Source organism: Bemisia tabaci, chromosome 1 (assembly GCF_918797505.1).
Source record: "Bemisia tabaci chromosome 1, PGI_BMITA_v3".
NCBI classification, from domain to species: Eukaryota; Metazoa; Arthropoda; class Insecta; order Hemiptera; family Aleyrodidae; genus Bemisia; species Bemisia tabaci.
The window spans coordinates 31124948-31144426 of record NC_092793.1 but is presented as its reverse complement, the minus strand read 5'-3'; the positions used below and the strand labels follow the sequence as shown (position 1 = coordinate 31144426).

The 19479-nt window shown below is 35.6% G+C and overlaps 1 protein-coding gene across 2 annotated transcripts; it reads right to left on the bottom strand.

Annotated features, from left to right (window-relative positions):
* Positions 1 to 376: 376 nt before the first annotated feature.
* On the bottom strand, positions 377 to 18595 carry LOC109041295 (pygopus family PHD finger). Of its 2 annotated transcripts, none has more exons than XM_019057594.2 (7): positions 18190 to 18595; positions 16664 to 16777; positions 15276 to 15398; positions 13304 to 13479; positions 10066 to 11627; positions 9341 to 9486; positions 377 to 8525 (listed from the first exon to the last, which is right to left on the bottom strand). In XM_019057594.2, the coding sequence occupies exons 2-7, from the start codon at positions 16699 to 16701 to the stop codon at positions 8405 to 8407; spliced, it is 2166 nt and encodes a 721-aa protein (XP_018913139.1). In that variant the 5' UTR covers positions 16702 to 16777; positions 18190 to 18595; the 3' UTR covers positions 377 to 8404. The 2 variants fall into 2 exon arrangements, with proteins under 2 accessions (XP_018913139.1, XP_018913140.1); XM_019057595.2 differs by having other exon boundaries at positions 13313 to 13479; positions 18190 to 18594.
* Between the last annotated feature and the right edge of the window lie 884 nt (positions 18596 to 19479).

Here is a 19479-nt window from a genome sequence, read left to right as displayed (position 1 = left end):
GAAAGAACACTGCTCGATTAAAGAGCTTGCCAAAACCGGAAAACCCTTATGCCGCCCATGATTTACTGCAGTTTTCTTTGTGAGCAGGCAATTCCAATTTTTTTGTTACCAATGCTAAATAATAACGTTAGTATCTTGGTTAGGAGTTGATTACAAGAAATTTTGTTGCACGGATTATGTTAACAGGAAATAATGAAGAGAAAACATACATCAGAATGCTTAAATTCATCTGGTAGTCCTTTCTTCAGGGCTATTCTTGATTTCTCGGCATCAAAAAAATTTACGCACTTATTCATATATCTCATAGATCACAAGAATAAATTAAAAGATTTTGCGGAAGTTCCAAATATGGAGAATAAGATGTGAATATATCAAATGTTTTCTTAAAATATTCTATTTACAAAAGAGTTTTTGTAGAATTACAATATTAGAAAAAATAGCAATGAATGCAGACATGATGTTCAAAAACACTGTACATAATTCATATAATTATAATTAATTTTGCTTTGAAAGGACTACAAGGGGTGAACCTGTACGAGTTCAAAAATTGGAGAAAACATGAAAACTAGCAATGAAAATAAACCAAATACTCTGGTGAATATAAAAGTTGTTCCTATGAGATACTACTGAATTGAGAATCAAAAATAACAAAGTCATTAGATAACTTCAAATAGACTGAAATTTTTAGTAAATCACAGCTTCTTTTTACAGATACTTACACTATTTATTTTTTCTACTAATAATAAAAATAGCTCCTTGAAAACTCTGTCGATAGTATTTTGGAGTAGAGGGTCTTTCAAAAAGTAATCGGATAATGACCAGTAAAGCTGAAAACTAATTCTATTACAAAGTTATGTACTACTTGACTAAGTGCATCTAACAGAACAGACAGAAAAACATAAAGTCTATACAGGGAATTAGGCTGGGTATCAGAAGGCATTTTTGCCACCTACCAACCCCTTAATATGAGCAAAAACAGTTCATTGAGATAATATTTTTGTACATTTGATAACTCTTGTCCAATTATGTTGAATGGAACACCAGGAGAGAGTAAAACTTTTTTCTTTTTCTCTTTTGATTTTTTCTTTTCTAATTTCATTCAATGGAAATGGTGATTGAATAAGGAAAACTCCTGAGTATTTTTGCAGAAAATGATATGAATTTGTCTACAACCATTGATTGACCAGACCATAATTCAATCTGAAAGATGCTTTCTTCATACAACAACGCTTGACATTTATCTTTTCTTTTGATAAACAGAGTTACATTAATTCATTACCCCACTTGAGAATTCAAATCATCATTAACTTTGCGTGTTCAAAGAAAAATTTTGATTTTCTCTACAGGTGTACATACAAGTGACCTATTGGATGAAAAGTAGCAAAATTTTGGTTTTCACTTATTTCTTGAGGACCAGTTCATAAAATACGTAACGCTCTGAGGAGGGGGAGGGAGATCCAGGAGAGTGTTATGCCATTTTGTTCGTATGTTTTGTAGGATAGGAACCTCCGTCACGAATGCTTCGAGAGGGAGAGGGGGGTATCGAAAAAATCGGAATTCAGCGTTTCATATTATTAACGGCCCCTGACCTGCGATGTGATTGATTTCTGAGTTAATTAATGGTATCACTGTGTGGAGAACTAAGAGAACACAAATTTACATACTGGAAAGAGAATGCGATTACCCCATTAAGATATTCAATTTTTTTCTTCTTGACTCCATAAAGGAACATTGTGCCACTCAAAATACCCATTAATTAAGGAACATTAATTAGGTAATAATTGACATGAACATTAAAAATTTATGATAAAAAAATGAGCACCTAAATCAAGAATTGTGTCACATATTATTGCAAGAAAGTATTGCTTAGTCCCTCCACAAATAGGGCCTCTTGAGAGATGTTCTTACCCCACAACGACAATTCTAATTTGCATCATTTAGTTCCTTCTTGGACAATAATTTTTTCTTTTTGCTAATAGAACAAGGGTTTTTTCCCCTCTGTGCAAAACACCATGATGGCTTTGATGGCATCATGATGAAAATACAATTTAGGGGCTTCCAACACCAGCTACACCATTTACATTGAGATGTAAATATTTTTCACAAAAAAATAGCCTGATCAGGTATCAAATGTCTGTGCAGGTAGTCAAATACTTTTACTCAGACTGAAATTCTGATATTTTTGCTATTTTAAACAAAACAATGGACCACTAGACAAGGTACGAATTTAAGGCATCCTGATACATGTTTCTTAATCAGAATTTCACGTAGAACACGAATCGCGCAACAAAAATTACTGAAATCAACTCCTGATGACGATATTAACGTTCTTATTTCACATTGGTTAAGAGGATTTTGAACTGCCCGCTCACAGGAAACTCAAAGCTCTACTTAAGTCAAATCGCGCCCTACAATGGTTTCAGCAAGCTTCTCAATCAGGAATGTTCATTTCCCACCATATGTTGTACAAACGATAAGTAATTTACTATAGCTGAGCCAAAGCGTCGATATTGGGGTTGCTAGATTTTTATCTCGCAGAGACTGTCATGATGACGTATAGCGCTCAATGTGAATTACATAACATGGAGTTTTCATAAGCAGGTGATTTGAATTCACGCATCAAGAATCATTAAATATCTTCATAAGGAGCTGATTTCAGTAATTTTCGCTGTGCACATCGTATTCTACGCGAAAATTTGGCTAAGAAACATGAATCAGAATGCTGAAATTCGTACCTTGTCTGGTGGTCCATTCTTCGGTGATATGGAAAAAATTATTTGAGAAAATTTCAGTATACAATGGAAAATACATTATTTTTAGTGTTCAAACGAGCATTTATCTCAAAATTTGTAGCATGTCATAAAATGAAAAACTTTGTAAACTATCAAAATTTGACTGTTTACCTTGACATTTGATGAAATCCCTGATTTGACCATTTGTCTGGAACATATTCAAATTCGAAGATTTAATTATTTAAACTATCTGCTTTGTACTGTAAATTTACTATTCAAGCAGTCCCAAGAGAGGACCGATAAGTACTTCCAGCAATAAAAATAGTGTATATTAAACAGGGATGCAGAGAGTTCTTAGCCTTTCCACATGTCAAATTGGCCTTCTCGTTTTATGAACATGTTCTTTTCTAAAGTTTTCTAGGCTATAACCTTTCTTTGTCCTCTAAGTTTTCACAAATGGCTGCTGTGTCAAGCAATTTTCTTTATCAAGCAAATTTCTTCACAATAATACTAAAAACTTGCAAATTTTTCAATGGTTTCCGAAAATTCACTTTATTTTGACGCTTTAGGGTACTGGCGTTTTTTCATGCGAGCGGCCATGCGATCATGATTGCATGCTTGTTAAGTTTCTGCATCCCTTAAAGAACTTCAGAACACAACAAATTCTATTCCAGTTTGTTCCAGTTACTTGCTAAACTTGCCTTCTAAAAGTTACAAGAAGTTAAAGGAAAAATTTTCAATTTTTCTCCTCATAGGATGGTTGTAATCTTGATGAAGAAATATGTTATAGTAAAAAAAAACTAAATAGGGATACAGATTGTTTCTTCTCCGTTAGAAGAATGGACTGATTATGCAGCAAATATACATTACTACATAATACACAGAGCATTATATTTATTTTTTCAAATTATATTTCGCAATAAATTAAAAGGCATTTAACCAAGGGTCATAATCATGTTCGTATTGCATAGTGCATTATTATTACAAAGATGCAGTTGGGGTGTAGCTACCTCTTGAATGCATTTTAAATAAATCAAACTGACTTGTAATCATCCAAGTACAGCTCAAATCAAAGTTGTTGCTAAAGCGTTTCAATAGTGCTCTATGAACAAAAAGTCAAAAGATATTAGACAGTTTGAGAGAACATTTGTGTTATCCTGTCTTTTTTTTAGTTTAAAACTAAAAACAACAAATGAATTTGAATATTAATTATGTAAAAGCGTCTTTGATTAAAATCTTAAAAATTTTGGCCAAGTACCTATTTGGTATTACAATCCATTGAGAGCCCAAAATTTTAAGAGGCATTTTATAAGAGTTTCTGAATTTATTGGACTTTTCTCGTTCAACCCTTGAAATTGTTTGTTTTTGAAATAAGATTGAACACCAAATCTGCTAACATATAAACAAGAATAACGCAAACTTTTTCGGCAAGCGCTTTTCAAGTACAGGATTTTTATACAGGGAGTCAAATTTTACACTAATACTATAAATATACTTTAAAATTTAAACTTAACAATTCATTTAGAAATTTACTTTGCATTATTACAATCTGAAAAAAAAACAACAAATTAAAAAATGTTTCGCGGGGCAGCTGCCGAGCTTCTGCAAATATTTGCTGGCAAATGAAATAAATTTAGCAAGAAACTCAGCATGGCTGCTTTGCTTTGAGGAAGCTCCATCTGCAAGAGAGCTCCAAAGAATAAATTAATGAATTAAATGTACTTATAATAGAGCCTAACAATAAAATAAAATTAAAAAATAAATAAATTATTTACACTTTTTCAGCAGTCAAAACAGCAATTTCTATTTTAAAGACTAACAATTCTATTTCATCATGAGAGGACTTACTTCATTCCTGCTCATGATTTTCTAAAATATTATGAATGAACTATGCATGTCATAAGTGCCTAGAGAGAAAAGGAAAATACGTTGATAAATGAATACCAAAATACTAAACACGAAAGAAGGGAGTACTCAAGACTTCCATGAAAGGTAAGCTAACAGTCAGTTGTTCATCATTATCAATTTAATTCAATCCTATTTTTGCGGCTTGAAAAAAAGGGACTGGATAAAAAGTGAATGCAAAAAACTCCTCACTCCAGTTAAAGCATTTTACTGGTGAATTTCAAGTCAGCAAGCATCTCAAGAACAGAAACACCTGATACACTTGGAAACAACGCATTTAACGGATTCAATCATTTATGACTGAATGTACTATTCTATTGATGTCATTTCAAATACTTTTTCAGATTTACTTACAGTAAATGGTTCATTAAAGATTGATTACATGGGAACTGAAAAATTACTTGCCTATCAGATTAACACAAAAGCTATTTCTCATGTTTAAACGTCTATTTATCAGAATTACGTTTATTTTTCTGCTCATTTCCACAGTGCTTTCGGAAAGTCGATAACAGTGAATAAACGTCCTCTGCATTGCTGCCCTGTCTTTACTTGAGTACAGATGATGGGTGAAACTGCAAAAACGCGTCTTTCACTATGCGACGCTCCAAATTTTCTGTCATAGTTCATTTTTTAAATGGAAAAATACGGAAAGTCCTTTCTAGAGAACTTTCTTGATTTTTCTCAGCTCTGGGTGGAATATTCTGTGCAATTTTCGATAAAAAAAAGTTGGTTTATTCACTTTTGATGAACTAAAATGGGAGCAAAAATTCTGAGACACCGCAAACGAGATACCCGTTTTTTCACTTTCACCGTCCATATGAATGTAGAAAATCACCATCTTTCTTAGTAATATTTTGGTGAGTCTTGGTATATTGGGAATTTTTTTTGAAAAAACAGGGGCTTGAGACGGTAGGATTGAAAATTTCATGAAACTTAATAACTCATTTTGAATATTTTCGGTGATGTAGTTGAACAGATACAATGAGCCTGGGAGATAATCTTTGTTAAGATTCATTACAACTAAAGATGAGATAAAAATAAGAAATAGGCTCAGCGGTACTGACTGCAAAAATCTAAGTGATAAAAATTTAAAAGACAAAAAATAAAAATTCGTAAAACGATGATTTAGAAATTTTATCATTATTAGGTTGCTTCATATAATATTTCTGGGACCTCTTCTGAGGTCTTTAAGCCTCTATTGCTTCGTATGAGAACTAGAAGTTCCAGATTGAAATCCCTCCGATTTGACACAACTTTGCGCCAAATCTACATTATCATTAATTCCATTATGTTTTCCTAATCATGGTTCTAATACCTGAGCTCCTAAAATTTTCAGAGATACATTTTCGAGCCAAACTAATTGTGAGATCAATGAACAACGTCATCAAAAGTGCCCATTCACAATTACTTTAAGATACTAGTATGTTCACTAAGAATGCTAGGATTAGTCTTTCACTGGGTAAATTTAACCAGAGAGAAAAAAATTAAAAGGAACTGAAAGTTAGTACAGCTTAAAGATTTCATTCGCTCAGACACTAGATAGGATAATTCACAATTAAGACATTTGACTGAAACGTCTTTGTTAAATAAAAAATTAGCTTAAAGACAAGGGTGCTTTGGAGTCACTTACATGACCGACTGATGCATTCAATTATTTCAATAAATTTTGTCAATTTTGAATGGTGAAAAATCACAGCATTTCACAGTGATTTAATAGAGATAGAACGTTTTCAGACAAAAATAGAATGCGATTTATCTCATGAATGAATTTATATGGAATTAGAAATAGGATACTGTGATTGTTCCAAAACATGACACTAATAATTAATTTTTAAATTAAAATAGGTTATGGCACTTTAATTCAGCTGGAGGAATCTTTGCAATGTGATGAGAGGCTTCTCCTTGATGGAAAATGGTTTATACTTTTAAAAAAGAAAAAAAGCCAAACAATGTGAAGTACTTACAAGAAAAAAAGATGATAGACCGTGAAAGAACCACAAACGGTAATTAGGAACATTCTTTCTCCTACGTAAATAAAAGCGCAGTTCAAAGGAAAAAATATGTTCCTATGTCCACTTTCAACTTCATTTTTCCAGTTTAAAAGGAACAAATATGCAAAATGTTCAAAAGAAGGTTACTGAAGAGAGTATGAATTTGAAATATCATTATTTCTTCCGCGCAAAAACTTGAAAAAAAGAAAAACAGTATCAAGGAAAATTCGTTTCAACAAGTGAGGGAGAAATTCATAAGTAAACTGAGATAAATTCAGTTAATTTGAGTGCTTTGTTCATAAGATAACTAAACAAAAAATTCACAAATCTAATTATAGGTATGTATTCAGAAGAGGATGGTTTTAGAATCCACTGACCAAGCCTTAAAATTAAAAATTTCTCCGCTGACTATTGAGGAGGCACAGCAGTGGACAGAATTGTCAATGTCCATAGATCCTCCTCTGAGTATCAAACATGATACTGGATTTCCTTCACATAGATTGTTATTTACACAGAATTTTGGCAGGAAAATGTATGAAAAGACGCTGAAATTTGTAGCATCTTGTGAATCATTTTAAATGCCTGCCAAATTACGTGCAAAGACCATTGAATTCATACTGTACAGCGCTGTGGAGTAATATCTACATTATCACACTGCAGAATAGTTATTTTATAATCAAATTCCAAGCTTTTTTTCTCTAGAAGCTAGATTTCAGATCACCGAGTTTTTGCATTGCAGACCGGTAATTTTGCTCACTTCTAATCACTGTAAGTTCTTTAAAATATTAAATCAGTTTAAAGTGCGCATTAGAATTGCTGATGTGATTTGATGGTTCTACAGTAATACCTTGATTGCCTGCTCATCATTTTTTCGGCACTCCAGATATCCAGCGCAATCAAAAATCACAATTATGCATTATTTTTCTTGTTTTTTCTTCACTTTTTCCACGCGTATATCATAAGATCTGATGCATTTCGATTATCTGGCGTTTTCAGTTCAGGGCTTGGGCCTCCACCACGATTCATTAGATAATCAAGGTACTACTGTAATTAAATTTTGCTCCTTTCAAACCTTCAATCAACTTACCTGACATTTCCTTTCCTTATTTTTAATCTTTAAAATTGGCAATTAATGAAACACTGTATGTGTTCATTTCATTCCTAAAAACTTCCAGGAGCAGCATCTCATAATTCAATACGAATAATACCATTCAGCACAGTTATGCACTATTTCAGTAGGAAATTTAACATTCTCCTGCTTCATGCTTGGCAGTCAGTTTTGCCGAAACAAAATCAAGGTCATTATCAAAATTTCACAATACTCTTTATCTCATCTTTAAATCAGAGTGAGGAATTTGTGCAGAAGGCAAAAGAGACACAGCACAACACCTTTAATTTAGATAAATTAAAGTGTAAACTTGGTTGATTTTTGGTAGTGAAAAAATTCCAAGTTCCACAAGAATACAAAACTTAAGCGCCTTAAATTTTGATTTCTCAAAAACCTTACACTAAACTTAGAAATAAAAGAAACTATAGTAATCAATTCCATTCTTTCAGCATGAGACACCATGAAATTCATAAAGGAGGCTTTGCAGTTTATCACTTGCTGAGAAAATAACTACAAAATCACAAAACGCATTTCAACAATTGTTTGTTGAGATTAATATGAAAACATGATGGACAGAGGAGTAAAGAAATAGAAAAAAAGAAACTTACAGGTTTTCAAGACAAGTAATGGATTTGTACGTTACGTTTGAAGCACGTTTGGGACAAGGATTAGGGCTTGAATTTGACTAGAGGGATGTTTTTTGTGTTTAAGCAACTATCGCATACCCATTCTGCATAAACTTCTGCGGTTAAATAGTTATAGGCAGCTTCTGATAGGCCCGTACAGACTCTGTAAAACAAAATTGAGAACAAAAAGTATTATATAGGAGGGCAGTAAGTAAAACGTGAATCAAAATTTTATCAAATGTACTGCATTTTGAAAATAGGAGCTACTGGTTTTGGCTCATTCATACAAGCACCTATCAGTATGAGAAAAGTAGTGACACATACGTTGTTTCTAAAATGAGCCAGAGATAGTACTTCCTTACAGTAAAATGAAGTCCAAATTTCCATCACAAACATATTTTGCAGGTTAGCAGCCAATGAAGTCCATAGGAATTATTCAGAGATAATTCATAGAATAAATTCTAACACTTTCAGAGAGAATGGAGGTGTGGCCCGATTTAGACACTCGTACTCAAATTTTCAGGCCTACAGGAGACTAGCTGAAAGTAAATCTACTTTTTTCTGGAACTTCACTGTTGCCTTTCAATTTCTACAGAGATTGCTAAAATATTGCACATAAGTAATCCTAAAGATAGTGTAACTGATTTTCGTGCAACTGTTATATCCACATTCTTGTCTCTTGCACAACAGAATGCATCTTGTCTGCGCTGTTTCAGTATTTTTGAGAATATTTTATTTTATTACAGCAGAACTGTCGTACAAATTCGTCTGAAAGGAGACTTCTTTCATAAGTGTAAAGATATTTTATAGCTGACTGATTTGAGGGACAACCGCAACAGTCTGCATTCTGAGATGGCAGACAGGGGAATCCTATCAATGTATGCGTCAATTGGTGAAATAGCCTTTAACATAAAATCTGCACTTGGCATATGAAGTGCAAAATCTTCAGAAAAAGGAGGTAATAAACTAAACACTTACCTATGGTACCAAAACCTACAGCCTGACTCGCACAACAATGCTTGATCATTGTCAATGACTTCTTTATGACAAATTCCACAGGGATATATGGGCGGAGCATTAGGATTTTGAGGGTTGACAACTGTAGATAAACCAGGAGGGTAGATCTAGGGAAAAAAATCAAAATGAAAATTTTTTATAACATAGTAACGCAATATGCAAAATAGGAAGAAAAAATTGGTGGTCAAAGCTTAAGTCAGAATAAGAAAAAGATTGATGTTGGTCGACCTTCAAAGTAAGGCACTGATACATAATTAAATTTGTACATAGGTTAATTCAAAGTACTTGTTCAAGAATTTTTTGGATTAATTCAAAGTACTTGTTCAAGAATTTATTGGGTTGAGTTTGCTAAATCTTATCATCATCATCGTCCTATGGTTAATAGCTCTTTTCCACGTACAAACTAGAACTCTCAAAGCTCAAGAGCTTTTTCAGCCATCTTATTCGCCAGCAGTGCAAGTCAGGGTAATTGATATGCTTCTTTAAGGCCTTTTTTTTACATGGAGAAGAACCTTATCGGATGAGAATCAAGAGAAATTTTTTGCAACTAACTCTTCTACAAGAATCAGAGATAGGTGTTAACACATTGACTGCTCTCAATACTGTGGTCACCGTAAGATAGTCTCATAGATGAGGCTGAGCGATATTTATTTCATGGAGAAAAAACTTGAAAGTGATAAACTTACCCTCCCTGCAGATATGGACATTGACTTGGGACCAGTAAAGTTGTTGTTCATTGGATGCATCATTCCTGGACCCATATTTGGTGGACCGCCGGGTCCATGCATCATGGGCCCCCTGATTGGTCCGTTCATAAATGGTGAGCAATGATTAGACATCGTCGAGACTGGTGGGCCACAAGGGTTATTGGGCATTGGACCACACTGACTACTTGGCATACACTGCGGGCCATTAGGATTATTCATGTTATTGAATGGGTTCATGTTATTTGGGCCGGAGTTTGAAAAAATGTTCATGTTATTCGTGTTACACTGAGATGTTTTCACGTCGGATGAGTTATCCATGTCATTTCCCAGAGTGCTGTTCGCATTTGAATTTGCAAGAGAATCTAATGGGCTATTTACTATTTGATTATTGCTACTTGAGTTACTACTTGGATTATTGTTCACGGTGCTACTCCCATTGCCGTTACTAGTTTTATTACTGCTATTATTACTGTTACTACTGTTATTGGTGATGTTGCTAGTGTTATTGTTGGGGTTGGAACTACTGTTTCCATTATTGTTATTGTTAGCACTTGGGTTGCTGTTATTGGGACCAGGGCCGCACACACTAGAGTTTGCATTGCTAGTGTTAGGGTTACTGGAATTACTACTATTACTGTTTAAATTTGGGGACGGCCCACCCATTGGACTACCCAATGAGCCTGGATGAGAGTTGATTGAATTCATTGGACTTTTATTCACTATGCCTAACCCTAAATCACCTCCGATGGAACATGAATTATTGCCCATTGGACTCGACAAAGTTGAATTCATATTCATATTCGTTGAATTCCCACTGGCGCAGCTATTCATTGGACCATTATGCAACGGACTACCAATGGGGGACCCACAGACGTTGTTCATGTTTGGATGCATGTTGGAGATGTTAACGCCTTGATGCATTGGGCTACTTTTTCTTGCCGGATTGTTTCCCATTGGACCACAGTCCATGGGACTTCCAGACATGTTTGGATTCATCATGGCACCAAGGGGGCTTCCAATTTGCTGTGGGCTCCTGTTCATTGGGTGCATATTCATTGGATTCATCGGACTGCTATTTGGAGGGCCACATCCCATCATCGGACCTGCATTACTCATGGGAGGGCACAGAGGACTCCGTGTTGGCTGAACATTTCCGCAAGCACCCAAAGGACTTCCAATTGATGGTCCGCAATTCATTGGACTACAACTGTTCATTTGCGGACCGCAGTTCATCGGACTCCCAATGGAGGGCCCGCAATTTATTGGGGATCCTATTTGACATGGATTTCCCATGACTGAGTGACAGCCTCCCATAGGTCCTCCTGAGGGCATAGGGCTGCCTGACATGGGGCCTCCAGGCATAGGACCTCCAGGCATAGGACCTCCTGACATGGGACCTCCTGGCATTGGCCCCCCACCCATTGGTCCGCTTGACATGGGACCCATGTGCCGCTGCATATGATGAGGCTGATGACTCATTTGATTGACAGGTGGGAAATCATCAAATGGATTTGAGGCAACAATTGTATCACCACCATAACCTAAAAGCGAAGAAAGAAAAATCAATGATCATGAACGTTTCACCAAGGAAAATAAAAACAAACTTCATCAATCTTTACCATGAGAGAGACTTGATTAATAAGTTTTGATGTTGCGATTACAGCTGATTTGTCCATTTCCTAATTACCTGACTGTAAGCCCTCAGCACATTTAACAGGTAACATGCTTACATTTGTGTGCCAAGAGAATGATAACCCCAATGCCAAACTTGACATCAACAATGATGCCATTCAATGGAGTATTTACATTTTGAAAAGGAATTTGTGTACAGTCTCAAAATAAGTAAACATGAATTATGTAGCCACTTTGTAAATGGTATCTACTGAATGAAAATTACCGTGAAATTAGTAATGGATCAATTATTGTTTTAACTTTTCTTATATTTAGTCATTTTCACCTCATTCTGTCTCATCTCAGTTACCTTTGAGAACTTGTTCATCTTAAGTGCAGATTTGACTAAACGCTGAAGTGACTCAAAACCATTGCAGTATTTCAGAAAGAATAATTAAGTATTTGATAAGGAAGTATGATAATATATGAAAAGTAAGAAGACAGTATTTCGGAGAAGAGACATTTTGGTTTGATTCGTCTGGTGGAAAACCTGCTAAAGAATGAGAAAATATGCTGAGAATAGGAGAGGTATCTACAAGATAATTTGACAGGTTATTTAACCAGGCTTGCTTAGCTTGATGTTGGCAAAGACTTCCTTGCAACAATGGACCATAAGACAAAGAGTGAATTTAAGCTTTGTGATACAAATTTCCTAACCAAAATTATATTGCGGAACACAATCCGCCCAACAAAAATTACTGAAATCAACTCTCAACTACTGTTTTAACGGTATTAGTTTACATTAATTTGATCTCCAGAAATTTGACGCTCACAAGAAAAATAATAGTCTCCTTGAATCAAATTGCATACTAGGATGGTTTTTGCAGGTTTCTCAATCAAGCAGTGTTCCTTTCCCGCATCATGTTTTTCAAAGGGTTAACAACCTGCAACAGCTGAGCCAAAGCACTGAAAAAGAGGTTGCCTAATATTCATATTGCAGTACCGTAACGGTGACGTTTCAAGCACTTCTTGACTCCCATTAACTTAATGGGGGGATTTTGAATTTACGTATCAAAAAACGTTAAATATCTTAGTTGGGAGTTAATTTCATTTGCACCAATCGTGATCTACGTTAAATTTTGGTTAAAAAACATACTTCACATTGCTTTTTGCACCTTATCTCGTGGTCCAAACTCCAGAGTTGCTTTTAAAGGTATATGGACCGCGTAGAACAGAAAGGAACCGAGCCACATCAGCTATTGCCAAATTTCATTGAGAAATTACATTTTTTATATTAAAACAGTTGTGCAGATCTTCATGCAAATTTCAGTGAATTTTCTCCATTGTACGAGGCAAATTCCTTAAAATGTTCAAAAGAATCCGCACAAACGTTCTCTGATACAAAATTGAATTGCCCAGTTAAATTTGGCAAAAGCTGATGTGGCTTGGTTCCCTTCAGTTAAACGCGGTCCATCGAGGGTAACAGCTAAGTAAATACAAGCATTTATCAAGGGAAATTGGAGGAGGTTTGAGGGTTGCATATCTCACTCCTGTATAATAGGCATGAAAAAGATTCTACGTGCTTAGTAGTTGAAAGATGAAATACCAAGTTTACCAGGCATGGGTGGCGGAAAAATGTCATGCATGGGTTGTGGAGGAGGAGCCGCTGCTTGAGCAGCCGCTGCATTAGCCGCTGCGGAGCCTCTCCTCTTCTTCTTTGGTGGAGGAGGATCAGCTGCTGCCATCATCGGAGGCTTAAATTCACCGCCCATTGGATTCATCCTGTCGTCAAATAAAACAGAAGCAATAAGGATATGGAAAGACTTCATTTGAAACTTTTTGCAATTGTAAATATTGACTTAGAACAAAAGTTGCTTATATTAAATTATCCTCTGAACAGTGTTCGAAACTCACAGGCGCCAAAACGCCGAATGCGCCCAAGAAATGAGGCACCAACACGCCAAATGCGCCTAAGAAATGAAGGCTCTGCGCCAACGTGGCCACTAAAAATCCCCCCTCCCACCCCAAAAAAAATCCTAATTTTTCTGTTTGGTGATGTTTCAAAATTTCCCCCGATTACAGTTACTAGTTCTGTAACTAAAACATCTTAGGTCCAACTTTTCACTAAATTCACCGTGATGTTTGGGCAAAAAGTCAATCTGGCCCTAAAAAATCTTCAATGGCTCCTAAACATTGAACTTGATGCTCCACATGGCTCCTGAAACTCAAAGGTGAGTCTCGAACACTGCCTTTGAACCCCTCAGAAAATAGGAGGCCGATGCATTCAAAACAGAATCAAGACTGATACACATTTTGTAGGCTAGAGCAAATGCTTTTTGTCACAAAAATTGATGCACTTGTTCCTTATTCACAAACGGGAGATCAATAGAGCAAAGTAAAGTTAAAAATCCGGTTAAAATTATGGCAACAAGCCTAGAGTGTTTACTCAGTGTTTAACTATTGATACAAATTAAAAGTTTGGCACAGAAATGTCAGATTAGGCATGGATTTTTTCTAATAAAATAGGAAGTCTAATTAGCAAACAAAGGGTCTGGTGATCAGGAAGTTTACAGACTTATTTAAGCAGGATACACGCATTATCATGTGTTGCCACGGATTGTTCCAGCGAATCGATTCCGCCTAATCAATTTTGAACGATTACTCAGAAATCAGCAAAAACCTGCAGCCATCTCATATACAGACAAAATTAAATGACTTTCATAACTCAGAGAATTTCTTTTTTTCTTTTTTTTTAAGCTCCACAAAAAATTACTTTTTGAGATTGAGAAATTTCTACCTATTTTTTTTTTGTTTTTTTTTGTTAACAGAACATATATTATTAATTTTTTTTTTAATTTTCCAAAAATCAACCTTTTGATGAATTGCATTTGGCAGAGAGGAACTAACGCCATTACAAAGTTGCAAAAAATTGTACATCTTGATCAGTGGCGTGGCGTGCTTTGCGATATATCGATTGTCCTGCCATTTAAACCTATGGTAAAGAATCGATTTTTAGGGTGTTCGCTGCGAACACCCTGATTATCAATCCTTTTCCATAGGTTTAAATAGTACAACAATCGATATATCGCAAAGCACGCCACGCCACTGATCTTGATCTAAACAAATGCTAAAAGCACGATATATTTTCAATTTTTTTACCAATAAATTTTAATTCTAGAGGAAAGTGATAGTGTAAATTTTAACACTACACATATATTTAGTATTTTTCAAAGTAAAGGGGAAGTTACACGATTTTGAGGACACTTTAATCACACTGGTTCCCTTAATGTTCAGTTTAATGTTTGCTAATGTCCAGAATATTTCATCCAAGCATGTTCGAGGTGAATTCACGTTCATAATACTTAGTACGAATAAAATAACTGAGAGAGGCAGATTTTATCACATCAATCACTATATTAAAATTAAGGTGAGTAATTAAAACCCTTTTTCTTTAAAATCAACTACTTAATAAATCTTGCCTACCTACAAACCCACCGCAATCAGCATTAGCTACTTTTAAGAAAACTTACTTTTTCTAACTGTAAGTCATTTCATGGAATAGACTTGCGACAACTTACCCACACATTCCAGGAGGCATCTTGTCATCAGGATAACACATGTTCCTTCCCATATGCATGGGTGGCTCTCCTCCCGGGCCACAATTCTGATAATAATTCATGGGGGCTCTCCCTCGTGGCATGCTGAACAAAAAGTGATCAGAAAATGAAAGAAATGATAGAATATTATTACAACATAGATGTCTTCCCAAAAAGAGGGAAAATTTCTTAACCTGTGAACTGCTACCCTCTGATTTAAGATTTTAAGCTTAGGTAGAGAGTGGGCAGAGTCGACAGAACAGAGTCAAAACACTGCAACTGAGTTATCAACGGTGTAAGTCCCCAACAACATATCTTGGTTTGCAACGTTGCGGAGTTCTTGCTGTACCTACTTAACTTTTTAAATGGAAAACTACTTAACGGAAATTCTGAGGAACTGCCGAGATTTTTCTTTTCTGTGCCACAAAAATTCTGCGAAAACGTCAAGGAATGCTGTTGATTTGTTCTCCTGCCGAAAAATAAAATCAGAGCAGAGATTTTAAAACACCGCATCCGACTATGTTGTTGCAGACTTACACCATTCAATACGTTCATTTTTTAATCTCCTCTTCCTATAGACAGACTACTTTTTATGGATCTGTCTACTTTGTGATCAGTGAAAGTAAATACTTGACTTACAATAGGATACAGAGTTTCATCAATGGATTTTTTTTTTTTTTTTTTTTTTTTTGCACAAAATAAACGTACAAAGTACACTTTTAGACATCTTCATCAATGGATGAAAACATTAGTCTCCTATATTATTCTGGTCATTTAAATTCAACTTATTTTTGTTTACTAGGATCATATCAAAGGAAATTAAGAGATTCGTTATTTTGCCATTTTAGCAAGTGATGTGTTGTACCAATTTTTTGAATTTTTTTTAACATTCAGGGTCCATTTGCAATAACAACAAAATGGGGGTCCAATAGTTTTGCATGAAGAAAAGTCTGGCCATGTTCCAATCAAAATCTAAGAGGGATGCTATGTGACCTCCTCATGTCAGTTACCTTGAAGTGATCACAGGGATTAAGTAGAGAAACCAAACAGATAAAGGGACTGAATTGCGGAGACTGAAGCACATACTAGAGATAGTTACATTTTCCACTCAATTAGTTTAGGGGGTTGGGGGAGCTGACTGGTTGAGCAGTCATTGCAAAAAAACCAAACCTTCATGGTATTTACTTGTCAATAGATATGAGAGTGAAAATACTGCTCAGGTGAGTTCCAACTTCTGCATACGGGAATGACAAAACTTCAGTATTGTATAAGCAATAAGGAAAAATCATCCGTTTGCCACTTTGTACCTTCCTCTTTGCTGGGCTCTTCTTATTGGCAATTGAGAAAATTTGAACAAATTTAATACTTACTTGACATAGGGTGCCATTCCTCCCATGTTGTGGCTCATTTCCCTTGGCTACAATTCATTCATCAGAAAGAAAACTGAATGTTGTTACTGCTCTCTGGCCTTCACAAATACACACCTAGAAGGAACATGAGACAACATTATTACGAAACAGGGGCTAAATAATTTGAGACAGTGGAACATGTTGAACTGATCGAGTGGAACACATGAACCTCAAAGTAATGCAATTTTAATTTTACATGGACTTTCCACGCATTTCCTTGTAGTGTGGTTAAATTTTTGGAGAAGATGGTAAGTCATTCCTACAAAAGGTAAATAGACCTTCCTTTAAACAACTTAAACACTTCGGGTGTGTTTCACTTGATCAGGGTTCTTTGTTGCACTGAGAAAACTTTCTCCCTGTACTTCTTTAAGAAGGATGTTAGGAACTTATCTATATCAAAATAGCGTGTAGTGCCTGGCTTGCAAAAAAAATCTTGTTCAGTACATTTGTACTTGGGTTTTTCTGGTCGTTAGTTTAAAGTTTTTCCTCCAACCAGTTAGTTTCCATTTTTTACAGTGGTGATGATGTACGCATAAGCACACTTGTTAAAAGTCTGAAGACAGTCGTTCGTGCCAAAGAGATGATGGAATGAGTGATGTTTTTACATCTTTCATCGGAAAGTAAGTACAGTAAAAAGTTTCTAGTCAAAATTGAAAGCTCTAATTAATTACTTACGCAAACAGCAATTAACTTATCTGCATAGGTAGGCAAATAAATCCCTAACAAGTCTAGTATGTATGAATTTTTTCTCAGATAACCTAACTTCCGATCACGTATGCTTACACAGGCAGATGCTGATAAACAGACAATTAAGATGCATCAATCAAAATGATATACTAGGTAACTTTGATTTATGAGAACCTAAATTTGAGGATTTTGAGCTCAAATAAGTGAATGAATTAGTTGTTTTTCAAAAAATACACCTGTTAAAAAGCTCAACTCTTAACGTTTGAGTCAAACATGAGCAGGACTCCACCAGAGCCTCGAGTGTTTTCTCCATGATTGTTGGATTTAAATCTTCATGAAATAAAATAAACATATATTCTGCTTGCAGTTTATAGAGCTGTATGCTTAAGGTGTCTGATTTAAACGATGGTGATAGGGCAGTGACGCTGATGGATCAATCAACCACACTTGATAGCCCAAGAGACTTATGCCAATGAAATGGAAGGCACATAAGCAATTCGAAACTTTTGACAATATTGAAGAGGTAGAGAAAAGATAATCATAGTAAGATGTGATTTGAAAAGCACATGATCCTAGCTTTGAAGTGCGCCGACGGTCTTTGTCTCCTGGGGTTACCTGCCCCTGCCAACAAACAGAGCCAATATGATATGATCCCTTTACTAAATTTCGGTTTTTACACGAAGCAAGTGCAGTAAGAGACTTTCGTTCTCTGTTAAATCCTCTCTGATAACTTTGGAACGGATTTCAAAACTTCCGGAGAGGTTAAAAATTGAGAATGTAAGGTTAGAGTACATACATACCAAGTCTAAGCGAGGCAAAGGTTTTCACATTTCGGAGAAAATGGATCGGAAATATCAGCACTTGGACAGTCGGAACTTCAGCCGTAATTTGTGGAACATTTTCCGTAAACATAAACTGCAGTTCAACACAAAACGATGAATAAATGCGAGAAATAATTCGTTTGAAATAAGAATAACAAACGTTGAGGAGTTTCAAACACTCGGTTTCCACTTAAAGATCATCGTTGGACCAGAAATGAAAACATGATTTCAGCGAAACTTCAGGGAGAAATTAAGAGGAACACGCACGGTAAAAAAGATTGAGAAAAGTAATTTTAGTTAAAAGGCTTTCCTCAATAACCACAACAAACCGAAAAAACACACGCCATCTCTGAACAAGCAGGGAAGGAATTTTAGGGAATTACCTATCAGCTGCACCAACAGATTTCAATCGGGTGAATCCCAAACACTTAAATATTTGTTCGCTCATGCCAAAAGTAAAGTTCAAGTACCTTGATTAAAGTTACGGTAACTTTGAACTTAATAAATTCGTCATTTATCAGGGATATTCACGTGAAGATTTTATTTTAGACTTATAGTGAGCGTATGGTGCACTGGTTTTTTGTTATGTTGGTAATGATTAATGCTCCATAAAAAAGGGGGTCCCATCCTGGCCATTTTGCCGTAGCCGTAACTCCGTCCATGTCCGTACCGTAACGTAAGTTGTGTTTTCGCACAACAGCAGGGATAATATGTACACCTTAAAATGATGGCTTAATAAATTTCATACACTCTGAAAACTGTGGCCCAATCTTCAGAAACGCCGCTAGATGCAGCCTTTAGACTGTCAAGAGTCAAGAAAAAAATGAGGAACGTTGAAGTTGCAAAATCATGGCAAAATCACATGCCCATTCTGCCGTGCAAAAGAAGAACACCGTATGAACATTCTAAAGAGTTGCCAAATTTTCCCGAATAACACAAGTATTTTTGAAGAGAGTTTCGCATATTTTTCCTTGAAATTTTCAGATATTTTAGATTCAATTGTGAACACAATTCTCTGAAAAATTGGAGGAAAAATATTAGACAATTAGTGGGTTCTTGCAAAATTTGGCAGTTGATACTTAATTGGAGATCTTCAGAAGTTGGAGAGACTAATATGTAAACTTTATGGTTGTCACTGCAGAGGATAAAATGAGCTATTTCATCGCATCACTACAAGAGTGAACATAATCTGAAACACAAATTGCTCATAGAGTAACCCCTAATCACCCCCCCCCCCCCCCCCCCTGGGGTATAAACCCCTGGAGTAAA

What these genes read in the sequence shown, in the direction of transcription:
- LOC109041295 (XM_019057594.2), bottom strand. Translation starts at nt 16,701, where the DNA reads ATGAGCCACAACATGGGAGGAATGGCACCCTATGTCAA. An exon ending in ACCCATGCCTGGTAAACTTG is followed by an intron (nt 11,628 to 13,303) that starts GTATTTCATCTT and finishes CTTCGCTTTTAG; the next exon opens with GTTATGGTGGTGATACAATT. An exon ending in TGTCCATATCTGCAGGGAGG is followed by an intron (nt 9,487 to 10,065) that starts GTAAGTTTATCA and finishes TTTTTTCCCTAG; the next exon opens with ATCTACCCTCCTGGTTTATC.